The sequence below is a fragment of the Kryptolebias marmoratus genome, linkage group LG5 (assembly GCF_001649575.2).
Source record: "Kryptolebias marmoratus isolate JLee-2015 linkage group LG5, ASM164957v2, whole genome shotgun sequence".
In the NCBI taxonomy this organism is placed as follows: Eukaryota; Metazoa; Chordata; class Actinopteri; order Cyprinodontiformes; family Rivulidae; genus Kryptolebias; species Kryptolebias marmoratus.
Window position 1 is genome coordinate 22114309 of NC_051434.1, and position 14914 is coordinate 22129222.

The 14914-nt window shown below is 40.7% G+C and overlaps 2 protein-coding genes across 3 annotated transcripts in view; one reads left to right on the top strand and one right to left on the bottom strand.

Moving 5' to 3' along the window:
• Nucleotides 1-14914, bottom strand: part of LOC112451524 (histone H3-like) — a 269127-nt gene that overhangs the window by 76571 nt on the left and 177642 nt on the right. The gene's annotated exons all lie outside the window — the stretch shown is intronic.
• arid1ab (AT rich interactive domain 1Ab (SWI-like)) overlaps nt 1-14914 on the top strand; it is an 86753-nt gene that overhangs the window by 61189 nt on the left and 10650 nt on the right. For both annotated transcript variants that reach the window (XM_037975849.1, XM_017437989.3), the window contains 8 exons: nt 5124-5364; nt 6451-6525; nt 7693-7860; nt 8282-8582; nt 11023-11168; nt 11255-11352; nt 11439-11648; nt 11748-11952. In XM_037975849.1, the coding sequence (XP_037831777.1) occupies nt 5124-5364; nt 6451-6525; nt 7693-7860; nt 8282-8582; nt 11023-11168; nt 11255-11352; nt 11439-11648; nt 11748-11952 (1444 nt within the window). The remainder of the gene's footprint in view (nt 1-5123; nt 5365-6450; nt 6526-7692; nt 7861-8281; nt 8583-11022; nt 11169-11254; nt 11353-11438; nt 11649-11747; nt 11953-14914) is intronic.

The following is a 14914-nucleotide window of genomic DNA, read 5'->3' on the forward strand; positions in this document are numbered from 1 at the left end:
CCCCCAAGCCCCCCCCCCCCCCCCCTCTATCGCTGTTTATCTTGTGCAGTCAGCAGAACAGGCTGATGCTGTGCAGTATTGAATTGGGAAAAATCCATGACTGCAGAGTGGGAGTAGGTAGGAGCTTGTGTACGTGTGTGTGTGTGTGTTTGTTGAGGCTGAGAAATCAGAGCTGTCAGATCCTCACATAGAGCTTGTATTGTAAGCTGTAAACAGCAGGTGCCACTCCAGGCTCTGAGATGTTTGTTCCCTCTCTTCCTGTCCTATGGAGGCAGAACATTTTTGGATGAGATGTTGTTTTATACGACTTGTTTTGGTGTTGAATTATACATTATTGTAACAATAAACAAAGGAAGCCTAATCACACAACAATAATAATAATTTTTGGATGTTAACCGTAGCTCAGTTTATGCTTGCTACTCCAAGGTTCTTTTTGTGAGCTGGAAATCCTAAAATCATTTGTAGGAAACTGGAAGACAACTTTACTTTAAGTATTAAATGAATTTATTTACATATAGACAAACTACAAAATGAGTTATGGATATATAGTTCCAGTTAAATGTATGGCAAGAAAGTGACTGAGTTAATGAATCATGAGATACATGTTCAACATCAAAATATGACTTAAAATTACTTAAAACATTAGATGGGCCAAGCAAAATGTGTTTCTGGTATTTTGTTGTGAAAGAAAAAGGATTAAATATGTATTCATAAGAGATTATTTAGGTTGACATGTACATTTTTTTACCTGTTTTTTTAATGTGGGGAATATTACATTCAGTGTTTTAGGAGCCCTGCATCTACATGGAAAAGGCATTTTAGGAACCCAGAATATTGTATTTTTGAAAAATGGGTTCCAGTGTGAAAAATCTCTAAACGCCACCCTTATGTTTTTGTGTAGACAGACAAAACATAACCTTTTGAAAATAGCCCCACCTCTAATGTAACCCACGACTAAGGATGGGTAAAATATTTTTTAGATGCATCTTATCGCAGATATGGATCGAATTTGTTTGTCCTAGTAGACTTACCATAGCTTCCTGTAGTAGAAATATGTTGCAGTAAAGTTGTTTTCACATCTTTTCTCCACTCAACCCCCAAAAAACATGTTTGTAAGTAATAGTTGAACTTTTCAAAATGTGAAATGTATAATTTGTGTATAATTTATCAGTGATAAACATGATGCTTATTGTGTTAGCTTTATCTTAAGTTTTCAATATTAGGTTAGCTGCTGTGCTAATTATTGGTCAGCAGCCTGTGATTACTAAGGTTTCTTAACATATGTTATTGTGCACTTTTTATTAGGCATAGAAATTCATAAATCAGTGTTTATTTAGATAAAATAAGCCACAGTCATTTGAATTTCAAGAAACTTGAGATGCGTCGATGATCATTTTGAAATTGCTTTGTAATCATATTGAATTGAGGTGCCTAAAAATTCCTACCCCTCCCACGAGCCCAAGCACAACAACAATGACTGATCACATGCTTGTGTTTATGTGGATGCTCGATGTCTTGTTTCCGGTTTCCAATGTATTTTCATAGCAGCATTACAGCATCACATACAGGCCTGGCACAGTTACTGCAGTATTTTAGAGCGTTTTGGTGTTTTTGTGTGAAAGAAATTAAATTATTCTTTACACATTCCCTGAGACGTGAAACTTTGACAATATACTGAAATTGAAACTAGATTTAAAAAACGACAAGGTTTGGCCAAATTAAGCATGTTGATTTTCTATGTTTTGATGTGTTAATGTTGTGGACGGTCTTGTCACTTTGAGCCATGACAGAAGAAAAGTGAGGAGGGAGGAAAGTGTGTTTTTTTTGCAGTTGATGGCAATATTAAGGAATATTTCACATTATAATGTTTTCTAAAATTGTACAACAAATGTTCTTTTAACTTAACTACACTTTTCATATCATATATATGATTGCATTGTAACTGTAATTGTCTGATTTAAATGTTATTCATTTAGCTGTTACCATTATCTGCACAATTAAATGTGCTTAAGATGGGCATATAAACACATGCAGATGTTGTGTCGAGAAGTGTTCCCCTGTTGAGATTTTTCCCCAGCCATCAGAATGTTTACCTGGTGCAATGGATAGATAATAAAAAAGAGAGATCTAGATCTTTTCTGTAAACATTTTATTTAAAATATTGTTGTTTTTAACCAACACAGGTTAAGGGAAGAACGAAACGAAGCTGCAGGGGAATCAGATCTCGACGGAGGAACAAAACTCGACACAACACGGGTCAAGAATAGCATTAATCAATTGAACATAAGTCTAGATTCTGGTCTGAAAGTTTCCTCAGGCGTTTATTCACTGGAAAATATAGCAGACAGACAACCTGACTAACCTCACAGAGTGCATTTAGGAGCTCAAAAAAAACTTAGGTCAGCTGCAGACTCTGCTTTTCCACCATGATAGTTTTAAAATGAAACTGTGGCTCAGACAGTGCCAACAGGAACTCGACATGAGTAGTGGTGTGGAGAAAAACTGTTGCTGCTTGATACTAAAATGTTTAGAAAAATAAAATATAAACTCTTTTAAAAAAATTGTCAACTATAAGTATTGTCAACAGATTATTATAATCGACGTCACTGAACAAGCCGAATAATGGTGGCACTCTAATCTTTTGCCAGTTTTGAAACCATCTCGGATGAAGCCAGAAGCTAACTGTGCTGTGTTGATGGTTTTGGTTCTTCTCGCTATGACTACATTTACATTTTGTTTAGAAGTTCACATTTGACTGGAGTCTAGCTGCTCTAAAGGAAGCCTTTTATGGTCTTTCTTTTAGATGAGCACATGCAATCAGTTCTGAATATCATAAACACCAACTCTAAAACTCAGTAAAAAAATAGGAGATAGTGTGTTCGGTCACCATCAAAGACTGAGTAAAACTAAATTACGGTAGTTAGCTTGGTGCTGGAAGTCATGTTGATGAAAACTAAAACTGCTGTACTGACCTAACTATAACAAGAGTTCAAACCTTTTGCCTCACTTCAAAAGTATCCCGTGGTTTAAAACCCAGAGTAAAAACACTTCTCTTGGTTTATAAATTTAGAGTTCTTGCAGTTCATCAAATTTTACAGGCAGTTTTTATTGTTCAAGTTTTCTCATGACTGTGTCTTTATGTAGACTAACTTCCTGCTGAGGTTAGTCAACTTAACTATCTGACCCCTGACCGGTTTGCCCTTTGGTGTGAGTTTCTGAGGGGGATGTAGAATTATTTTGTCTGGAACATAAGGAGGTGGTCTTTGTAGAGACCAAGCCTCTGTCAGATGACGAGTCTTGTGATGTGGGGTGGTGCTGTTTGGGAACAGGAAGGGAAGGGGTGGGCTGTGAGTCAGCTGATCCCGTCACGGTTGTTTAATCAGGGAATGTCATGCTGTTTGATCTGCGCAGCATGTTTCACAGCATTAAGATCTCTCTGCTCTTTGGCATTTACTCAGCTCTTACATTTGGAAACATTAGCTGGGTATGAGCCAGCAGAACACTTTGGAGTGTGACACTTAAAGCCCCCCTGCTACCCGCTGCGTGGCTCAAATGGGTTTTATGGAAGCCACATTCCCTGTGCAGGTCAGAGAGAGGGGAAATAAAAGCACTGGTTTGTGTGTTTGCAGAAGTAAGGGAAGGCAGAGGGGTTGAGCAGTGGTGGCAGTGGGGATGGGGATGGGGATNGGGGGGGGATTCTGAATCAGCTTTCCCCTCCTGTCACTCCCTCTGGGATTCCTCCATCAGGTCACATCCCAAAAATAGCAACGGGCGTCGTTTCAAGTGTAAAATCGCCGGCTCCGGGGTTGCAGCCAGCCTGTGAGTGTGAGATTTCTGTGGGAATATTTGGCCACCTTCCAGACTGTGCTCCCCCCTCCCCCTCCTTCAGTGTGAGTGGCAGATGAGCTTGCATTTCTGAGTGAGCACATGTGCTCCACGTGACCGGCTGATGTGTAAACATTCACCTTCCCACTAACAGAACCAGCGCCGGGCTTCCGTGCCGGTTGTATCAGCTGCCTCCCGAGATGTCTCTCTCTCTCTCTCTCTCACATACACACACACAGACACACACCTCCCCACTCCCACTTTCTCTTTGCAAGTCATACAAACAGAGCTCTTTGAACCAGCAGGGATGATTGTTAGTTATGGAGCGGTGAGGAAGATTTTAAAACAGAAAACTGTCTCATATTTGTCCCATGAAAAGAAAACCTTGTGAAATACATTAGTTGATTACATTATAAAAGTGCTCTTCGGTTGTTTTGTGCAAATGAACTCAAGTTTAGCTAAAAAAAATCTAAAACTTTGAGGTTTCTCTGAAAATATTTTATTTCTAGGATTCTAAATAAAATATAAACTTCAGACTCTTATTGTAAATTCTAGACTTTAATCTCATATTTATCAGTAGTGTTTGAAATTAAGTTTTTGTGGCTTAAATGTTGATGCAGTGCGTGCGTCAGTACAGGCTTGAACAAAGAATATACGTTATATTGGGTCATAAAGTGATTCATATTTGTCCAAATGCTGCTGAATTCTTTGTTTACTGCGAACGTTTCAGAGTCTGAAACTGGGTTGCTAGCACACACCAACACATGAAAACACAGCTGATCTGCCATTCATATTAGGTCTTCTCTTGTTTTTCCATCATAAATCACCTTTTCATTAAAATATTCCGGAATGGTCACCTGATTTATTTCATGTTTTCTGTTAATATGATTTTTCTTTTCTTAAATTGCGGAGAATTAAGGTCCAGAAGTTAGAATTAGCAGCACTATTTTGTCGATTTGTACATTAGCCAACTACTCAAACCACTGAACATTTCTTGCGTCAGTTAAATTTTTTCTTTAGTTTATTTTTTTTCCTACATAAGAAATGAAAACACTTTAAGCACTATGTTAGTGACAATTGACATAAAAATATCACAATATCTGTTATTCTATGGACCTTTGCTCAGACCAGGTTTGTTTAACTTGTATGTTCAGGACACCAACATGATCGTATATACGTTCCTTCTACAGTGTTTCCAATATTCATATCCTGTGAAATGTTGCTGTCTCACATAAACTATGGTTTCAACTTAAAACCAAAAATTAAACAAACATTGGGATGTTTTTCCACCCGCCCAGGATCTCTCTGGTTCAATCGATGACCTGCCCACTGGCACAGAGGCCGCCTTGAGTCCGGGTGTCAGCACCTCGGGGGTGTCCAGCAGTCAGGGCGAACAGAGCAATCCAGCCCAGTCACCCTTCTCCCCACACACCCCACCGCACCTGCCGGGCATACGCGGGCCCTCGCCATCCCCCGTGGGCTCCCCAGCAAGTGTCACCCCGTCCAGGACGGGCCCGCTGTCCCCCGCTGCAGTGCCAGGTAGAGTCGGAGAACTTCCACTGCCATTGAATAAAAGATCAACATCACACAAACACCTGTAAAACCTGAACCAGTTTACAAACAATTAGATTTACAGTTACACTGTCACATACAACTCTGCTTCTATATTTAGTAAAGGAGCTTTGGAGGGCCATTGAAATTGTTAATTAAGCTCTCTGAAATGAAACCAACAAAAATCAACACCTGGAAAAAAACATCCGAGGTGCATTTTGTTTTTGCTGATGTGGACTTAATACTACACCTTGAGTTTTTCCCTCTGCCCCACAATAAGAAAAGATTAGAGCATTTCTTAAGGTCCTCTGTACATAATTTACTAGAGGTTTAGCACTTAAATCAAAATGATGATCATTTTTCTATGTTTTGTCGTTTTATGTTGATTTTTTTAAGACAATGTATAAAAGCTTAGTGCTTTATTTATATATAAGTAGGCTGATTATTTTATTTATTTGTCATAAATATGGGAAGGACTCAAAAGGTCTGTATAAATCTGAACAAGGAAGTCATTTTCCCATTCAGAACTATATAATTGAGTTTGTTTGTCCTAAAACACTTAAAAACGAAAAGAAAAATAAAATTTCACAACGCAACATAAATTTCTGATGTTCTTTTTATTTTAAGGCTCAAGTCGATTTTGTAGCTCTCTACAAATGTTTTAAGAAAAAAGGTAAAAATGTCTCTTTTAATTGTAAAAGTTGAACTTCAGGTTGCCAAGATATGAATGTGACTTATCTGCTGAAAAAGATTTCATTCCCTTCTTGTCAGGGATGTCACTTGAGCTGGACATTGAGGAGACATTTAAAAATCATTTATTTTAATGCTCAGATTGATATTTTATTTGTAACTTTGGAAGAGACTTGTCAGAAAGGAGCATTCAGGTTTTCTTTTTGGGGTATCAGTAAACCCCTCAGTGACAGAAGCTGATGCTACAATGACATCTTTATAGAGGAAAATAAAACATGAAGACTTTTTAAATGTAAACAAACAAAATGTTGTAAAAATGAAGACTGTCAGGAGTTTTGAAGTTAACTGTGTTCTTTAAGCTGTTGTATCTTTGGTGTCCTGCAGGCAACCAGATGCCCCCCCGACCACCCAGCGTCCAGTCAGACAGCATCATACATTCTTCCATGAACCAGGACAGGGGTAAGTGCAGCGAAATCCGGAAATAAAATGGAATGACAGAAACTCACCTGCTAAGTCTGTTTCCATTCACAGTTAAGCCAGGCGGTCTCCCAGCTAGGCCCTTAAATCAGACCCACTTTGTCCTGGTAGAAAAATATGGAGGGACACACGGTCTGAGTCCACTGTAATAAGTGCTTGTCAATATGGGTCTGTTTTCAGTTGACCTTTGACCTCACTGACATAGACAATAATTTCACACGCAGGATCGACTCCCATCTGCTTTGTCTGGGTGTGTTGGTCCAACTCTGAGATATCTGAAACGCTGCAGTATCATTCAGAGTAACTAAAGAAGAGTCTTTATTTACGATTTGTCAACATGCTGATCGCTCAGCTCTTCCACTCAGCAGATTTTAGGAGGAAATGTTCCTGAAACTCTCCCCCAGTCATGTTAGAGAAATGACACACATTTTTCCTTGTGTCTCAGTTCAGCTCTGTGCTAAAATCTGAGACCACTAATCGTTGAAGTTGTTTGACTAAATATCAAGACTTTCTTGTAATCTTCTAAAGTGATTTCGAAAAATCAATGTCCAGTTTTCTGGACATTTTTTCTATCGGGTTTGAGGGCTGAATACTAATGTACGCATCGTTTTTCAGTTTTAGTTCTTTTATAGAATTATTTAAAACATTTTTACATCTTTTAACTGTAATAATCTAAAGTAGTTTTTGTAGAATTACTGCTTTTAAACAAAAAAAAACATTAATTAAAATTCCAGGTTGTGAGGGAACAAAACAGAAAGAATACCAGGAGAGATGAAAACCTTTGCTCAACTCCGTAGTTGGCAAAAAACATTACTCTGCAATTGTCAGGCTTTCACAAAGACGCATTATTTCCTTTTAGTACTTTGGCTGAATAAACAAAAAATGTCAAAGATAATAGCTTTATGGACATGGGATATTTTAAATCAACAAAATGAGTCCTAAAGATTCAGTTTTATTGATCTGAAGTCTGACCAGAAATCAGGGTTAATTCTTAACGAAGAAAAGGCCAAATTCCAAAATGTTTGATTAAACAATTTGTTTAAAATGCTGCTACGTTTTGAAACTGTTCAGCAGACGTTTTTTTTTTGTCTATGAATTCCTGTGTCTGTGAAGTGTTTTTAGTGACGCCATCCTCAAAATCTCCCACAGTTTACATGCGAAACCCTCAGATGCCTCCATACGGGTCCCCTGGACAGCCTGGCTCCGCCTTATCTCCACGCCAGTCTTCAGGAGGTCAGATGCATGGTGGGATGGGACCATACCCCCAGAACAACATGGGAAACTACGGCCCTCAAGGGGGGCAGTATGGCCCACAAGGTGAGGCCCCTGCTCAGGTGTCAGGTGGTAGTTCACTCAGAGGAGCAGTGAGTGTGGCGCTAACTCTGCTGAAAACGTACTGAATGATTCTAAACTTGTCATCCTGCAACCATCACGTTTCTTAGATAAAAAAGAAACTTTAAAATTTCCTCTCACTTTAAATTATTCATGTAATGATAGCACTTGACTTTGAAGTCTTGGGTGGTTTCTGTGGACTTTGAAGAACTTCTGTCATGAGTCGTAGCAGTGAACAGCAGGGGCCAGATAAAGCCCGCCTCATCAGGCTGCTTGTCAGAACCGGCAGCGCAGAGTTAAATTTAGAGCCTGGTCTATGAAACACAGGGAGGGAGAACATTTTTTTCTGTTTGGAGATGCTCGGCAGGGTGCCTTGTAACTTAATGTTCATCTCTAACTCTTCCAGGTTATCCCAGGCAACCCGGTTACACGGGTATGCCCAACGCTAACTACCCCAGTGGCCCAGGGATGGGGGGCACGATGAACCCCATGCCTGGTCAGGGCAGCGGGGTTCCATATGGAAACATTCCTCCTGGGAGGATAGGCCCCGGGCAGATGGGTGCTCGGCCCTACGGTCCCAACATGAGCTCCAACATGGGCGGCATGCCTCCTCAGGTGGGGTCAGGCATGTGCCCCCCACCAGTCATGAACAGGAAGGATGGTGGCCCCTCTATGCACCACGGTCCCTCAAACTCCATACACAACAGGTGGGTGCAGACAGCTGCTGGCTGCTTCAATAACACATAACAGAGCCGCTGATGTGCAAACAACTCTCAACATCAAGAGTCTTCAGATAGAGATTTTCTCATCTTTTTGCTGAGAGAATTTGTGTGTGTGTGTTTGCCATTTCTGTGACTGAGAAGTGATCATTTTTTCTCATGTGTAAGCTGGTGTGTTGTGTAGTTTGTCAAGCTGTGAATCTAGGCTGACCTCATGATTTGATTTATCAGTTAATCTGATGCATCTCATCATGTGGCTTCCTCTAATTATTGTCACACAGCCCGTATCTTTCCATTAATAAATAAGTAGATCATTCTGAATAAATTGTGTTATTCGGTGCCTTGAAAAGTCAGACATCTGTCTTTAATATTTTACTTTCAGTCCCAGAGTCTGAAACACACATCTAAGTAGTCAAAACACATGAAACAGTTGCTCAAAAAGAAGTGATGTAGAGCAGAGAATACCAAGGATCACAGAATAAAGCTAATTCTTTTTCAGTCATTATACAGTATAATCTACGTTTTAATGTGCATCACATTCTGTAATGATTTCCAGTGGAGTTACAGGTTAGCTGCTCCTTTTAGCCTCTCAGAGGTTTTTTTTTTCCCACCAAACGGGTTCCAGTGCTAAACCAGAGCTTGAGCTCGCTAAGCACTGGCTCTTCCTGTTTCCACTGCTTAAAGCTCTGACCAAGAGCAAAAAAATAGCTTTCATCAGACTCATGGAGTAGAAATGATGTGAGTGGCACGTTTAAAAATCCTGAGTTAGTTTCACTAGTGATATTAAGACGTTTGTTTGAAGGAATAATGAGACAAAGCCTGTGATCTGTGGAGATAAATTGTCTCTTCTGGTAAATATTTGATCCTCCCTCCAAATTATTCTGAATTTCTGGAACATAATAATGCGGCTCTGAGTTGGCTCTCTAGCTGTGGAAAACACGTTTTTAAAATAATTTTTAATGTTTTTAAAGAACAAGTTAAAAACCAGCTCTAGCACGTGGCCTGGTTTCACCCTGGAACCTCGTTAGTGGAATAACAGCAGTGACCTACAATTGGCAGATTTTACAAACTTCCTGTGTTTTATTTCATTAATTATTAATGAAATAAAACACAGGAAGTTTGTAAAATCTTAGGTACATTTTATCCAATCCGTGTTCAGATGTTTGAAACACTGGGACTATTTCACTTCATCACTCCTTGCTAATGCCTCTTTTACACGGGCCCTAATTCAGCAGTCCGGCTCTACTCCACTCTACTCGGCTCGGCTCGATAAAGAATGCATCGCGTTTACACTGGCCAGTTTGGTCGGTAGCAGAGGAATGCCTCCTCGTGTTGCAGGGGGCGGGGCCGCAGCGCGGGGGTTGCGCTACCGAAACAACAAAAGGGCTGTGGACAGCATTGGCCCTGTGTTGTTGCTGTTTTTTAAACTTATGGGGATTCTCCTGAGACTTCAGGAAGAGAGGCGCAGTGGAAGAAATGCTCTGGATGCTGCGATTGTTGCGCGGAGTAGGACAGCTGTTATCTGCCGGAGATTTCAGGCTTTACAGCTCCTTCAGCTGGGGGACAGATGGCATAAATGTTGCGGGGTAAGCTAACGCTGTTGTTTATATTCCTACCATCGCTCTTTACGCTTGCATCTGGTCACACCCACAACCAATGAGTGAACAGGAGCTAAGCTTGCGCTGTCCACGAATCAGGGCCATCCCAGCTGGCCCGACTCCGAAGCAGGGACCAAAGAAGCAGTGACCGACGGTGAAAAAATGCAGATGTAAACGCTCGCAAAGCGAGCCGAGTAGAGTGGAGCCGGGACCGTTAGGGTCCGTGTAAAAGGGGCATAAGCTTTGTATTCCTCCACTAGAACATTTTCAATGGCGTTAGCATAATGTTTTCTCCTTTAAGTCAAATGTAGCTTTCTGTGCAAACTACTATCTGAATTTAACCAATTAGGATAACTTGTTACAATGTGGTGTAGGCTGAAAGCTCTCAGTAGCCTGTCATTACATCAATGTGTAATCCTTAAACTCCACATTAAGATGACTTTAAGAATCAGGAAATTTTCACAGAGTTTAGTTTTGTGCCTGAGTGTCAGTGGCAATAAACCAAACACTTACTTCTGAGTGTGGAGTTTAAAACACTTGACTAAATGAGAAGAAAAAGTAGTTTTAAATATCAGTGAATTACTTCCTTAAGCAGGAATGTCAATTTATAATTATATGATGTTAATGCATCTTCTTTTTATTGTTTTGTTTTTTACAAAATAAGTTAAACCTTGTACAAGTATCACAGGGAAAGGTTTGTTTGGCATACGAACACGTGTTACAGCAACATTCAGGATGAGAATAATGGATGCTCAAATCTTTTTTTCTAAAAGTTTCTTTGTTTTCCTAAAACCCGCTTTCTGAAAAACCACTTTGTTTTTTTTCTCTAGGCCACCGGGCTACCCTAATATGTCCCAGGGTATGATGGGAGCAGGCTCTCCATATGGCCCAGGCATGAACAGCATGCACGGTGTGATGAACCAGGGGGGTCCAGGGCCTTATCCAATGGGTGCCAACATAGCCAACAGTACCCCCGGTGAGTGCAGCTCACTCTGCAGCCCTAATCAGGTGGTGTAGCTCATTCAGTTTGATGTGTTTTTTCTGTTTCATTCAAACACCAAGGAATTGCTCCTGGTTCAGACTTTGGCATGGACAAAATGAACCCGGCCCAGAAGATCAACAATAAAGTTGATGGGACACCTAAACCTGAATCCAAAAAGGTGAACATTTCAAGTCAAGGTGATGATGTTGTAGTTTCTACTCAGGACTTTTTGTTCCATCCAACAGTTTTTATTCTGTCCCACAGAAGTCGAGCTCTTCCACCATCACCAATGAGAAGATCACCCGACTGTATGAGCTTGGCCCTGAGCCTGAGAGGAAGATGTGGGTGGACCGATACCTGGCCTTCGCTGAGGAGAAGGCCATGGGCATGAACAATCTTCCCGCTGTGGGCCGCAAGCCTCTCGATCTCTTTAGACTCTATGTGTCTGTCAAAGAGATCGGCGGCCTCACCCAGGTACACCAGCAGGTTCACCTGTTCGATATGAACATCTCGACCTAAAAGAGGCATCTTTGTAATCATGACAAGGTTTTTTTTTCCTCTTTCATCTCTCAGGTTAACAAGAACAAGAAGTGGAGGGAACTGGCCACCAACCTGAACGTGGGCACATCCAGCAGCGCTGCCAGCTCACTCAAGAAACAGTACATCCAGTGTCTGTATGCCTTTGAGTGCAAGATTGAGCGCGGTGAAGACCCACCCCCGGACTTCTTCAACACGGACACAAAAAAGAACCAGACAAAGATCCAGCCACCAAGTCCAGGTGAGAGCTGATCGCTTACCATATGTTCCCCTCTTTTTTTTGTTGTTGTTGCTGGGTAGATTTTGTTCACGATTGTCTGTCCCACCACATCATCTTTGTGTAAACGGGTTTATTTTATAGCAGACGAATAACTGCACTTTATAAGGTGGCCATAATCTATTTGTGTTGGAGAGCTTGTGGACATTGGTTGCGAAGCGGTAACTCAGAGGTACCCAACACCCCCTTTGGTTGAGGGTTGACTCCCTGACATCTGCCTGGGTCACAAGGACATGTTTTATTCAAACCTCTCCTTTGGTTTTTCTGATAAAATCAAATATTTCTATGAACCCTGAAAAAATAGTAAAAGTATGTGTACAAACTATGATCAGATTAGGATAGTATCTCACTGGAGAACTGGCTACTAAAATACACAAAGTTTCAGTCTCACTGAATTCAGAGTGTATGTTATCAGAGAGCCCAGCAGCTGCGTTTTGTCTCATCAAATTTTAAAAATCCTGGCCTATTTTTGTCTGGCCTATCTAGCAAAAGTGCATTTAAGCTATGCACATTGTTTTGCTGTTTACCTTATGGAGAGGTTAAAAGGGCACTACACTGGATAAGTAAGGACCATTTACCATATATGCTAACTTAACATTAAAAATGCCATAGAATACTAACGCAACTAGCATTCTGTTTATCACTGAAAATGTATACAGAAATCTAGCGTTTCAAAGTCATCACTAAAGACAGTTATGTTATGATAACTTCAGCAGTTGCTTACAGATATATATTCTTCAAGGTTCAGTGAAGAAAAGATGAAAGAGATGTGGAAACACACAGCTTTACTGCAACATGTTTCTACTACAGCAGCTACGGTAACTCTGCTAGGACAAAGATAACCACGCAGCTGCTGACTCTGTTAAAGTGGCAGCTCAGAGTAACGCTGACGAAATCAATTTTAGGCATTTGGAAATCAATTCAGTATCTTCCAAGTTCATGATGCGATGAATCTAATAATAGATTTTAACCCCTACACTTAATCATCAGACCTGGACATTGGGGACTGGAGCTTCAGATGTTTTCTGTTACAAAGACAGCTCCTGTGCAGGTGTCAAAATACAGCTCTAGCAGTGTAGAATTATAGAAACTAAACTGAGAAGGGTTTGAGACGCCTGCAACAACTCCGCAGACATTTTGGAGACTCCCTTGCATAAGCTGTTCACTAACTAGTCTCCAACAGTTGCAGCCCAGTGAGATATACTGGCTCTGAGAAGGAAAGGAGTGGTCTGAGAACCACACTGCTGCTTGGAGGCTGTTTGTTTTGGATGGACGTGTGTTGTGGCTGCCAGGAGTAGCAACACCAGCAGTGACCATGTGCTGCTTAAGTCTGGCTGAGACCCCAGACACGAGGCACTGAATCAGTTGTTGTTACAGGAGACGTCCAGGTCAGCTGGTATCAGCCCTGCAGTTAGAACAAAGGGAGGAAAATCTGTGCTGGGCGGGGGGGTGGATGTGGGTACATGAGGTCATCTGATAATCATGACGCTCCATCAGCAGTGTTTTCTGGCTGCTGAAGCTGCAGCAGTAAGCCCCCCCCAGGAGATTAGTACTGAGCCAGAAATTATGAATGGGAAACAGGCTTGTGTGTGTGCGTAAAAGTCACACGATTCAGTCTATTTCTCTCTCACTCTTTTTTTTATATCCTTACAAGCCCCCACTCCTGCCCCTCCCTCCCCTTTCCTCCCTTCATCTCTAGTAGAGGGGAAGGGCGGGGGAACCAGCTTGTGAGAACCAGAGGCAAGAGGCTGATGTGAGAAAACGTGAATAAATATGACCTGCCAGTGACCCCACTGGTGTGTGTGTGTGTGTGTGTGTGTGTGTGTGTGATCGTTTAATGAGTGGGAACCTGTGACTCATCAGATTGCCAAGCTAATGGTGAGAAGTCCTGAGCTGAAGTTAAGGATGAGTGCTGCTGTGTAACACAGACATAATGACCCCCCAAACACACACACACACACACACACACACACACACACACACAATTGTCTGTTTCCTGTCTTTACAGACCCACAGCCTGTCAGTCTGGCTGTACAGTCCTTCTGCTACCAGTTTCACTGACTGAAAATGCAAAAAGTTGCTCATCTTGACACGGCATGTCCTCTCTGTGCAGTACTTGAGAATTTCCTTGTAAGATCAAAGGCCTAGCATACCTTAAAGGAATGCATATCGCCCACTTCTTTTCATGCCAGAGTTTTAGTCTAAGACCATTTTATGTTAAGAAATGACAAAGTAGAAGCCATTTTGGTCAAACCTTAAAACTGACATTATGAGCAATTTCATGCAATATTGTGAGATTTCCCATAATCTGTTAGCACTTGAAGTATGTGTTACAAATGACTTTAAACTACGACCACACTAAATTGTTGTTCAGTATCTGAAAAATTCACTGCGGTATACCCATTTTTGTGTTGGCTAAGGTTGATTAGTTGTGGGGTCCATCTTGAATTAAGTTGACTTCTAAAGTTATTCAGTTGTGGATGTATACCCAGTAATTATTTTATGAAAGTTTTATGAAAATTTGTTCAGTGATGCATTAAATAATTTGCTAACAGATTCCAATAGTTATTAACAAAGTCTTAAACACAGATCTCACACAATCAGTTACCGGTAGGGATGCACCGATATGAAAATTTGGGCCAATATCGATATCCGATATTAATATTGTTGTTATGGCCGATAACTGATATTTACCGATATTACACCCACGCACAAAAACACTTGCATTTCTGGAACGATCAAATTTTGCACAGACTGAAAATTATGCAAATTTAATTTTTTTTAATGCTTTATTTTTCAAAAAGTGTAACTTTCAAATAAGATTGCATAGCTAACATAAAAAACAAGTAACCAGGAGTGTTACTTTTTATAATTTCAATTTGTAACAAGTGTGTACAACTTAACTCCCTAAACTGACAAAACTCTT